The 12647-nt window shown below is 40.6% G+C and overlaps 1 protein-coding gene across 3 annotated transcripts in view; it reads right to left on the minus strand.

Annotated features, from left to right (window-relative positions):
* Positions 1 to 12647, minus strand: part of nckap1 (NCK-associated protein 1) — a 170970-nt gene that overhangs the window by 48710 nt on the left and 109613 nt on the right. For all 3 annotated transcript variants that reach the window (XM_067987687.1, XM_067987688.1, XM_067987686.1), the window contains 4 exons: positions 9938 to 10077; positions 9087 to 9218; positions 7278 to 7496; positions 7035 to 7165 (listed from right to left, as the gene is read on the minus strand). In XM_067987687.1, the coding sequence (XP_067843788.1) occupies positions 7035 to 7165; positions 7278 to 7496; positions 9087 to 9218; positions 9938 to 10077 (622 nt within the window). The remainder of the gene's footprint in view (positions 1 to 7034; positions 7166 to 7277; positions 7497 to 9086; positions 9219 to 9937; positions 10078 to 12647) is intronic.

Genomic DNA, 12647 nt, shown 5'->3' on the forward strand with positions numbered 1-12647 from the left:
TTTTTTTGAGGAAGTGGTTGATAATGGTGGTTTCGAAAGGGAGGGCAACAGTACCTGAGAAGGAACCACTTACAATATCAGGTAGAATGGGGGCCAGGAAGAAAGTTGTATGATCAGCTTCATGGGAATGGGAGCAAGAGGTGGGTCTCATGGGAAAGATCAGATCAGAAAGGGCATGAGAGGACAGAGGAGAAAAATTAGAGAAAGCCTATGTAATCAGAACTAGGGCAGGAAAGAGGTATGGCTTGGTATGCAAGGGGAAGCAGCAGAGAGCACTGAAAAGATAGTCTCAACCTTAGTGACAAATAAATCCATCAGCTCCTTGTAAGGAGGTTGGGGAGAGGAGATTAGGAGAAGTTTTGGTAGTACAGAAAAGAAGCTAGGGGTTAGCAGGAGAGGAGGGGGGCACTGGACAATGAGGATTTTGAAGGAAAGGCAAGATGGATAGATCAAGGCGAAGATAAATAAGCTTTTGCATAGTCATTCACTTCTGGAATGAGGTATCACTTTCAAATTGCAAAGAATGAAAAATTTAATTCTTGGGCATTTGTGCAAACAGAATACTACAGCACTGAATCAAAGTTGAAATGGGGCTTTAATTCCACTACTCAACTGAAAAAGATGAGACACTTTAACAAAATTATATAAAATTGATAAAGAAAAGGTTCTAGAAAGGCTAGCTGTACTTAAAGTAGATAAGTCACCTGGTCCAGATGGGAAGCATCCTAGGTTGCTAAGGGAAGGATGGAAATCCAGGACAGAATTAACAGTCGCTTGGACTATTGTGGATTGATTAGGGAAAGCCAGCATGGATTTGTTAAAGGCAAATTGTGTTAAACTAACTTGATAGAGTTTTTTGATGAGGTAACAGAGCAGGTAGATGAGGACAATGCAGTTGATGTGGTATATTTGGACTTTCAAAAGGCATTTGATAAAGTGCCGCATGGTAGACTTATCATCAAGATTGCGGCCCATGGATGCAGAATTGGCTAAGTGACAGGAAACGGAGAGTAGTGGTGAACGGTTGTTTTTCGGATTGGAGGGAGATATACAGTGGTGTTCCCCAGGCGTCGGTGCTGGGACCGCTGCTTTTCTTGATATATATTAATGACTTGGACTTGGGTGTACAGGACACAACTTCAAAATTTGCAGATGACACAAAATTCGGAAGAGTAGTAAACAGTGAGGAGGATAGTGATAGGCTTCAAGAGGATATAGACAGGTTGGTGGCATGGGTGGACACGTGGCAGATGAAATTTAAGCAGAAAAATGCGACGTGATACATTTTGGTAGGACGAACGAGGAGAGGCAATATAAACTAGAGCGCACAACTCTAAAAGGGGTACAGGAACAGAGCGATCTAGGGGTACATGTGCACAAATCGTTGAAGGTGGCAGAACAGGTTGAGAAAGGAGTTAAAAAAGCATACGGGATCCTGGGCTTTATAAATAGAGGCAAAGAGCACAAAAGTATGGAAGTCATGATCAACCTTTAGAAAACACTGGTTCGGCCACAACTGGAGTATTGTGTAAAGTTCTGGGCACCACACTTTAGGAAAGATGTGAAGGCCTTAGAGAGGATGCAAAAGAGATTTACTAGAATGATTCCAGGGATGAGGGACTTCAGTTATGTGGATAGATTGGAGAAGCTGGGTTTGTTCTCCTTAGAACAGAGACGGTTGTGAGGAGATTTGATAGAGGTATTCAAAATCATGAAGGGTCCAGACAGAGTAGATAGAGAGAAACTGTTCCCATTAGCGGAAGGGTCAAGAACCAGAGGACATAGATTTGAGGTGACTGGCAAAAGAACCAAAGGTGACATGAGGAAAAACTTTTTTAAAAAAAAACATAGCAAGTGGTTAGGATCTGGAATGCACTGCCCGAGGGGGTGGTGGAGGCAGATTCAATCACGGCCTTCAAAAGGGAACTGGATAAGTACTTGAAAGTAAAAAAATTGCAGGGCTACGGGGATAGGGCAGGGGAGTGGGACGAGCTGGATTGCTCTTGCTGAGCCAGCGTGGACTCGATGGGCCGAACGGTCTCCTTCTGTGCTGTAACCTATGATTCGATGATTCACCCACTAAATGATCTAAATTCAAATGTACGGTTTTAAGGAACTGAACTGGTAACATTTTAGTTTTGTACATTCGCCAAAGGCTGATTTTATGGGATTTTTCTGCTTAAAAAATAATCCTTGCATACCAAAGAGCTAAAACCACTTAACTTTATGACTCAGCTGAGACAGCAATGTGCATTTAAAGGTTTTGCCCTGTTGATGAGTAGTCAGTCACTTTGGCCATATGTCAGAGATGGTGTTAAAGTAATTCTGCTCAAAATGATATTTCATGAATGTTATTTACCAAAAGTATAAACATAGTCTTGATTGTGTCTGCATCAACAGCAGTTTAAATTAACTATTGACTGTAGAGAGGAAACAGAAACCATTTCAAGAAAAATGCTGTTGGCATATGCCAGAGAACACTGGCAACCCTCAGCCCTTTTGGAACGAAGTGTTATGTACAAATCTTTTTCCAGTCAGTTGAACAGTTTATTTGTGGAAGGGAGAGAATGTTTCATCCAAAAGGCATGACTCCTACATTAAAACATAGTTTAAAAAACAGCACTTTTGGGGGTGCAAAATAAATTGAAGTGTTTAAAAGAGAGCTAGATAGTTGAGATGTGTACTAAGGGATATGGAGACATGACAAAGAACTGGATTACAGGAAGAGTTGCCATGGCTAACAAAATGGGACAGCAGGCTCAATGGCCTGAATGGCATAATTCTGTTGCTATATATGGCTACCTAGAGATCTGAAGGAGCCATTGTCATACAGAACAGAACGGACTATTGCAAAGAAGCATACCGACAACTGGACAACAAGGAACACTACAGACGGTTACCCGCAGATCCGACCAAAGAACACACCCACCAGCTCAACAAACTGATCAAGACCTTCGATCCAGACCTTCAAAGCATCCTACGCACTCTCATCCCACGTACTCCCTGCGTGGGAGACTTCTACTGCCTCCCAAAGATACACAAAGCCAACACACCCGGACGTCCCATCGTATCAGGCAACGGAACCCTGTGTGAGAACCTCTCTGGATACGTCGAGGGCATCCTGAAACCCATCGTACAGGGAACCCCCAGCTTCTGTCGCGACACTACAGACTTCCTACAAAAACTCAGCACCCACGGACCAGTTGAACCAGGAACACTTCTCACCACGATGGACGTCTCGGCACTATACACCAGTATCCCCCACGATGACGGCATCGCTGCAACAGCCTCAGTACTCAACACCAACAACAGCCAATCTCCAGACGCCATCCTACAACTCATCCGCTTCATCCTGGATCACAATGTCTTCACCTTCAATAACCAGTTCTTTACCCAAACACACGGAACAGCCATGGGGACCAAATTCGCACCCCAATACGCCAACATTTTCATGCACAAGTTCGAGCACGACTTCTTCACTGCACAGGACCTCCAACCAACACTATACACCAGATACATCGACGACATTTTCTTCCTATGGACCCACGGCGAAGAATCACTGAAGAGACTACACGATAACATCAACAAGTTCCATCCCACCATCAAACTCACCATGGACTACTCCTCAGAATCGGTTTCTTTCTTGGACACACAAATCTCCATCAAAGACGGGAACCTCAGCACCTCACTCTACCGCAAGCCCACGGACAACCTCACGATGCTCCACTTTTCCAGCTTCCACCCCAACCACGTCAAAGAGGCCATCCCCTATGGACAGGCCCTACGAATACACAGGATCTGCTCAGACGAGGAGGAACGCGATGGACACCTACAGACGCTGAAAGACGCCCTCGTAAGAACGGGATATGACGCTCGACAGTTCCGACGGGCCACAGCGAAGAATCACATAGACCTCCTCAGAAGACAAACACGGGACGCAACCAACAGAGTACCCTTCGTCGTCCAGTACTTCCCTGGAGCGGAGAAACTACACCATGTTCTCCGCAGCCTTCAACATGTCATCGATGACGACGAACACCTCGCTAAGGCCATCCCCACGCCTCCACTGCTCGCCTTTAAACAGCCACCCAACCTCAAACAGACCATCGTTCGCAGCAAGTTACCCAGTTTTCAGGAGAACAGCGTCCACGACACCACACAACCCTGCCACGGCAACCTCTGCAAGACTTGCCAGATCATCGACACGGATACCACCATCACACGAAAGGACACCACCCACCAGGTACATGGTTCATACTCCTGTGACTCGGCCAACGTTGTTTACATCATACGTTGCAGGAAAGGATGCCCCGGAGCATGGTACATTGGCGAGACCATGCAGACGCTGCGACAACGGATGAACGGACACCGCGCAACAATCGCCAAACAGGAGGGTTCCCTCCCAGTCGGGGAACACTTTAGCAGTCAAGGACATTCAGCCACCGATCTTCGGGTAAGCGTTCTCCAAGGCGGCCTTCGAGACACACGACAACGCAAAATCGTCGAGCAGAAGTTGATAGCCAAGTTCTGCACCCATGAGGACGGCCTCAACCGGGATCTTGGGTTCATGTCACGCTACACGTAACCCCACCAGCAAAAAGGGGGGAAAAATTTATATGTTTTTTAAAATTCTCTCTCTCTCTGCCATTTTGAGTTTCTTTCTGCCTGCCTGTGTAATAGACACAATGTATATCGAGTGTACTGGGACGTGCTGTTCTCCGTGACTGGCCTGTTTGAATAACAACAACACCTTTTGATTGGTGTGATGCTGTCCCAACATAGTATAAGATATGCGATTTGAGAACCTTTTCATTCATTCATCTGACGAAGGAGATAATCTCCGAAAGCTTGTGATTTTAAAATAGAGATCTGAAAGCATTGGGTTTTCTGGTAATTTAGTGAGAGACAGCTAATAAATATATAATTCTTAAGTATACTCATCTCCCCTCCACCCACCCAGAGAAATCACTTATCCCTCATTGCCCAGAGTCAGAAAGTTGTAGGTTCACTCCAGGACTTGAGTACATAAGCTAGGATGACATTTCAGTGTAGTACCACAGAAGTACTGCATCAGATCTGCCATCTTTCAGATAAGACATTAAACTGAGGTCCCGTCTGTCTGTTCAGGTGGATGGAAAAGATCCCATGGGACTATTCCAAAAGGAGCAGGAGCAGTCAACAATTATCCCGCAACCACCACAAAAACAGGTTAGATCTTGCTGTGTGCAAATTGGCTGCCGCAGTTGTCTACATAACAGTGACTATACTTCAAATTCATTGGCTGTGAAGTCCTTAGGGGATGTCCTGAGAATGTGAAAGGCCTTAAAAATCTGCAAGTTATTATGCTGTTCGCTGACACTAAAACCCTCAATGTTGTTATCTTAGTCTTCCATATTCTTTAAAAGTTCAATCTCCACAATGAATTATGATGTGGAGATGCCGGTGATGGACTGGGGTTGACAATTGTAAACAATTTTACAACACCAAGTTATAGTCCAGCAATTTTATTTTAAATTCACAAGCTTTCGGAGGCTTCCTCCTTCGTCAGGTGAACTATGTGAAAATGAAATCCTCGAAATGAAATCGCATTTATAATTCACAGAACAATGCTTGGTGAGTACAGACAGTTTTTTCAACTGCCCGTTGCCAAGGCAATCCTTGGCAACGGGCAGATGACACACATGACACACCTAACTCAATTAACAGGAAATTCCTTAATTATGCCAAAGCTATTTAAAACAAAGAGATGTTATTTTATGTAAGGGATGTGATTGATTGAATGCATGTTTCCTGGAATGCTCTCTTACATTTCAATGCATGTCTGGCTCAGAATTGGATTTATGTTTCTTTGCAGAACTGGAAGCCAAAGTCTCTTCCAGCAAGTGGAATTCAGTTTTGAAACCTTTGCAATCAGATACTTCCAGGGAACCACTGACTCTTTTGCTGAGTTCAGAGCAGGCTTAGCAATTCTAAAACTTTTGATAATGAATGAAATGTAAACAGGTGCAACACTGGAAGATTTCATCATGCACCTGATCCGGTAAGCCAGTGTTTAGTGTCCATGCTATGTGTCAAACGGTGAAAGATTCCACAATAACACTTCTGCTGAATACAAGATTATTTTTCCTCTTCTGAATAACTGATCAATTTCATTACTGTCTTTCCATGGAAAAGGATTCTCACTCCTGAGTGCTATCCAGCAATCATTGATGGAAGTCCATTGGGCATGCACCATTTAGACTAATATAGGAAGAATGGCTACTCAACCAAGTAGGGTTGCCAAACCTTTAGGATTATCCTGGAATCTCTCGGAATTATAGATTAATCACCTGGACACTTCTGCAAGCAACCCAAGAGAAGGATCAATGGGCCATTAAGAAGTGTGTTTTTTTCATTTTCTTTGAACACTTATTAGTTATAAAATTATTAGAGATGGGGAGGAAAGAAAAGCTGTTTGGGTGGGGTGGTTGGAGGCAGGAGGTCAAGTGATGAAATCGCCAGGAATATGCCCCAGAGCTAACAACCCTATACCCAAGGGCGATAGCACCCATGAAACTGTACCCAGCATAGGGTCTTCACCTTCAGGAGAGAAGGAAAAAGGAGTAATTTGACAAAAAAGGAGACAAAAAGTTAACACTCAAATCCCCTTTATTGAAAAACATCTGAATTTGCCAATTGAAAATGCACACGGTACTTTCACAGAAAAGGTTTCCTGGCAGCAGTGATCACAGTATCATAGTAGGTACAGCACAGGAGATGGCCATTTGGCGTATTGTGCCTATGCCAGTTCTTTGAAAGAGCTATCCATTTAGTCGCATTCCCCTGCTCTCATAGTAACATGTGCAATTTCTGCTACTAATAGTTGGAGACAGACAGACAGGTAAAATAAGGTCACAGAAAAGGGGAGGCACATGGTGGATTAACAAAACTGCTTTGGGACAGGCATCATTTGTGATTGGCCTCATGAGATTAATTGACTGCACCATCAGAAAGTGAAGGAATATTCAGTAGAAAATATTTTGTAACTTCTTTACCAGAGATGTCTGAATATTCTTCTGCATTAAACGTCAGTTCACTCTCAGTAGGCAGGTTCACAAATGCCTTCATAGCTGGAAAGTATGCAATGTGTCCATTGCTGACTTGTCGCAGAAGAGTTTCTAGATACCTGTGTAAGTGTATAGTTAGATTAGGTTATCTTTAAACATGAATTGTATCACATAATGCATTTTTCACAGGATTAAAAACATATGTAACTTGTACATCACCTCAATACTTACCAATTGGTGTACAAGCTAGTTATGGTAGGTTCACCATGACTATCTAAATGCTGCGTCTGCTGGAGAAGAACATTGTTAAAAACTCTGGTGATATCAATCTGCACATAGTTTTCTATGGATTGAAGTACAGTCATGTAGGCTTTCACACTTGTCAGCAGCTCAGAAGGCTTGGCAATCTCCTGTGTAGCTTGATTGTACATAGTCATTCCCACAATTGATCTGAAATTGAAACACCAAGTGCACTTTTTAAAATAATCATTGATATTCAAGACTCAGACATGTTCTGCAACCAAAATAATACAAGCAAAGCTGGTTTATACAAGTGACTAGCGAATAAGTGAACATTTCTACTAAATGAACTAAAACTGGAAAATATTATGCACATCAATAACTACTGTATTAGTCTTCATAAACTTAATTTCAAAATGGGTCTAGTCTAATGTGCAAGCTAAGCGAGTTCTTTCATTTTGTTTTTTTCTCTCTTTTCTACCAGTCAAATTCTCCCTGTTGCCTTCAGGGCGCTAGTGAGATCCACCAGACTATGGGCAGACCTGATTATTAGACTCAGGACTATCAGTAAATGTACTAATGCAATAAATGTAGTTTGTGAGAGATGATTCAAATGGAACTGTTCCTGAACTCAAGTCGGGATAAAATATCCAATATAAGTCAAAAAAATCCAGCAAAAACAGTGAACTTTAAAAATAATTTTAACAAGCCAAAAATTTTACATCTGGCAGTCCATAAATAATATGCTAAGTTATTTTAGTTGACGGTAGCATCTTTGAATTCAGCCAAAATGTTACATTTCAATTTTTACGTTTTCTATTTAGTCTTTTAAACATTAACCAAAATAATGCAAATATTTAATAGAAGTGGTTGGATACAGAAACACCTTGATATACTATTGATGATACAATTTTGCACAAGATGTGTGGGAGGAGAAAAAAAATGCTTTTTTTAAAATCTCACCAATTTTCTTCCCTCTCTTCTCAAAGCATTAATTTTTTGCTTTAATACAGTTCTATAGGCAACAGACACCCTCTGGTACCTCACACAAGTGATTATTATTCATGTACAAGCCTCGACATTACAAGCCTTGTTAGCAGGCTATTTTACCACAGGGGACAATATAGCAGATCCCATTCCCGCTGTCATGCATTTCCAGCAGAGATCCCTAAATAGCAATTAGGAGACGACATCTTGTCAATATTCCTCTTCCTAATCGAGGAGACTGAAGTCAACTGAAGCACCCTTTCCACTGCCCTTGCTGAGATTAGCTAACTCAGCACAGACCAGGAATTGAATCTGTGATTTTTCCTGGCTGGATAACTCCATTTTTACTCAGTAATTCAGCTGAACCATTTGGGCAAGGACCAAACTGTCTCTTTAAAGGAAACCCTACCTTCCTATCTTCTCCTCTTCTCCCCGTGCCCCCCCCCACAACCACAACAAACACCAGATGACAAACATGCAACCTTCTAAACGTTTTTTTTTACTAACTGCTAGGACTTGCTGTCTGATACCTCCATCTTTTCTGTGGGGAAATATCTGGGCTCTGATTTGCAACACTCTACAGCTAAGATCAAGGAGCCAAGGAAGTGGGTGAAATTGATGCTACCTCTCTATTGCATATACACTGACACTCCACCATCTTGCCCTCAAGTTTAATGAGCTGATTAGTTTTGAATTGCATGTTTTTTCAGTTACAGAAAAACAATATTGGCTTTTTAATTCAGTGATCCTTGAATATCCCAAAATTATAAATGCACAGCATATTTCTTCCACAAAATTGTGAAAAATTCTTACTTAGTAAAGCGAATTTCCAAATGTGAAGTCAGGTACTCTCGTGGTGTAAAGGTGTGCTCCCAGACTACTAAATTGGGAACATAATTGATAGAGAAACAAAGCTCTGAGAGAGCAGTGTGAAGTTTGTCCAAACTGAAAAACAAAATTAAAACGTTTTGTTAATTTTTCCAAATAGAAATGGCATAATTGCCAAAGAATGACTTGCACATTTATTGTGTTACATCTGTCTCAAAGCACTCACATTGAATTGCTTTAAAACTTCATTAGTTAGGTAAACAAATGGGCATCTATTTTATGCATAGCTACAGTATCAGTGCTGGTGCTCCACATATGCATTATGAACTTAGAATGGCTTGCCTTCATTTTACTCATACTTCTTGGTTCTCCCATTATTATAAAGACTATAATAATTTTTATTCAAAGCTTTAAATGAAGCAATTCCTAATTTACAAAAATATTCCAGCTTGTTTTATGCGTACAAAGATAAAATACAAGATTTAGGCAGAATGCTCTGATCAGCTCAAGGTTCTCTAAAAATGCTAAAACATTCGTAATTACTAATAGAAAAAGGTGATTTAAATATTGTGCTGTGATAGTTGAGTTTCTTCTTGTGCAAGGCAGCTGTTTATAATTGATATAAACGTCATTTATCCAAGTCAACAAAATCATAAAAATCAATAAACTACTGAGATAAAGTGCAAGTCAGTTTAATATGAGAAATCAGCCATGAAAGTGTTATTTCTCTACAAATTTGCCATCTTTAGACACATTTTATTTCTGTTTTACAGATCAATCCTGGCAAAATCCTGACCAAAGCAAAATTACAAAAGTGGCAATTGAAGACTCCTCACTTGGTAACCAGTAGCCTGTTCTTTCTCATGCTCTCCACTCCAGGTTTCTCCCTTTCAGGTTCCCCTTTCTTTCCAGTCTGCTTTTTGGACTTTTTATTCACTGCTTGACTGATAGTCTTGGCACAATGTTTTGGCAGTAACTATAGAACAGAAAAAAAACAAGTGAAATCTTTATAACAGCTTAAGAGGTAAACATGCCAAAGCTAACACAATTGACATAATGATGGCGGTGGGGCTCCACATAAAGTGCACCTATTTTCATGATACTTGAAAAAAAATGTAATTGAATTCTGTTTTACTTGGTGAGAAATTTTTATTTTGTAGAATTAAATATATGCAAAACATTAAGCCAACTTCTCATTTGGACAAGTATGAAAAAACTGCCAAGCATTTTCAAGTAGCAAAATATTAGATCTACTTTTCAAAAGGGACAATTCCTTTTTCTCCCTTGACAAAAACTATCTACAAGTTCACCTTTTCCAAGCTAATTTTAAATAATATTTGTGGTGACAGTTTTCAGCACTTTAATGAAAACAAAGCTTCCTTTAGGTGCCCTACTAATGCTTTGAATCAAGTTAATCTCTACAAATCATGAGTAACAAACCTTACAGATCAATATCAACTGTGCAACATATACATTTTTGTCCCTTATAGATGTTTCATTGAAGTTCAACTGTCACTTTTTCTTCTAGGATGGGAGCTGTGGGCAAAACAGGGAACACAAAGGAGATGCATGTTCCTTCAAGGGCTTTTAATCGTGCACCAGATGTACCTTTCCACATACTTGAACAGTTCCTCCACAGGAGCAAAAGGTTTTTTTAGCTAATGGAAGCTTAAGAGAACATGGGTTATTTGAGGAAACCCAGAAAAGTGATTTTGCACTTTTTCCCCTACATAAGGAATAAAGTCAGTTCTTTTAAATGAAATTTAAAACGTACCTACATAATATAAAAGGGTCTATAGGACTGTAATATATGTACTTTTCTTCTTTTATTGGTTAAATATCTGTAGTTCCTATTTTTATGCTTTTTCATTGTTATTTTACGATGTATCTCACCAATTGCAAAGTGCAACAACCTCCCCATATTTTACAAAAATTATCACATTTTACAAAAAAAAAATCACATTTCCTAAACAAGTTTCATACTGCTGCTAGGACACACACCACAATATACTCTAAAAATAAAACTACTCACATAATACACAATTCACAAAGTATCAGATACTCACCCATAACCTTTTCTATCCCATTTTCTAGATGTTCCAAAATCTTTTCCCTTCCATCTACAGCCATGTACATCCTGCCAGACCTCATCAACAATCTTACTTCCCTGCTAGTAGACAGCATCAGACTTGCTCAGGTCCTGACCCAGCAACAGGCCCCTCTTGACACCGACTGCACACAAAATTAATTAAACGCTGAAAGCTGTCATTGTTCAATGCTTGGTGAAAATTTGACTATTACTCAATGAGGCTACTCTTGCAAATGTCCCAAGCCACATGCAAGAAATTTGCCACAGGGATGGTTTTTGTCAACTTGGCAACAATGTAGAATATATTTTACTAAACAGTCATCTATTCTGTTTTGTGACAGATTTATTTACTTCCAGGTAAGAAAAAGGGAAAGAACTTGCATTTATGTAATTTGACATCTGCAGGACATCCTAAAGAACTTGGAAGCCAATGAATTAGTTTGGAAGTGCAGTCCCTGTGTCAGCTTAACTGTCCTTTCCCTTTATAGGCAAACACAGCAGCCAATTTGCACACAGCATGGTTCCACATACGGTAGATCAGTTATTTTTTGGTTCAAAGAAGAATGTTGGCCAGGATACCGGGAGAACATCCTGCTCTTCTCTGAAGAGTGCCAGTAGATATTTTCTGTTCATCCAAACAACCACAGTTTAATGTCTCATCCAAAATTCAGCATTTCTGACAATACTACACCCTCTCAGTACTGCACGGGAAATGTCAACTAAATTATCGTAAACAATTTTACAACACCAAGTTATAGTCCAGCAATTTTATTTTAACTTCACAAGCTTTCGGAGGCTTCCTCCTTCCTCATTTACCTGAGGAAGGAGGAAGCCTCCGAAAGCTTGTGAAGTTAAAATAAAATTGCTGGACTATAACTTGGTGTTGTAAAATTGTTTACAATTGTCAACCCCAGTCCATCACCGGCATCTCCACATCATAACTAAATTATCAGCCGATAGGGTTAGATGAAGTAGGCTCAAGCGGAACATAAACATCGGCAGGGACCTGTTGGGCCGAATGGCCTGTTTCTGTGCTGTACGTTCTATGTAATTATGTGCTCAAACGGTGATCTGGGGCTTAAACCCACAATCTTCTTACTCAAACGAAAGTATACCAATGAGCTAAACCAAAGTCACGGAAATAGATATTTTTAAAAAAATCTATTTTCGTGACTTTGGTTTGGCTCATTGCTAGTACTTTTGTTTGAGTCTCAAGATTGTGGGTTTAAGCCCCACTTTTTTTTTGTAAGAAAGGTGCACTTCTATGCTATTATAGCTACCACATTCGGATACACCCGAACAAGAAAGCACCACATCATGCATCTGATGAGGGTTATCAATTCTTAACTGTCCTATCAAAAGTGATGGACTGCCGAAGGTAATGACCGTAATCCTGTAAACTGTCCAGAAACAATGCTGATTTTTGGGTGTCCAGAAAGTATTCCTCCTAAACAGAG

Source organism: Heptranchias perlo, chromosome 7, assembly GCF_035084215.1.
Source record: "Heptranchias perlo isolate sHepPer1 chromosome 7, sHepPer1.hap1, whole genome shotgun sequence".
Lineage (NCBI taxonomy): Eukaryota > Metazoa > Chordata > Chondrichthyes > Hexanchiformes > Hexanchidae > Heptranchias > Heptranchias perlo.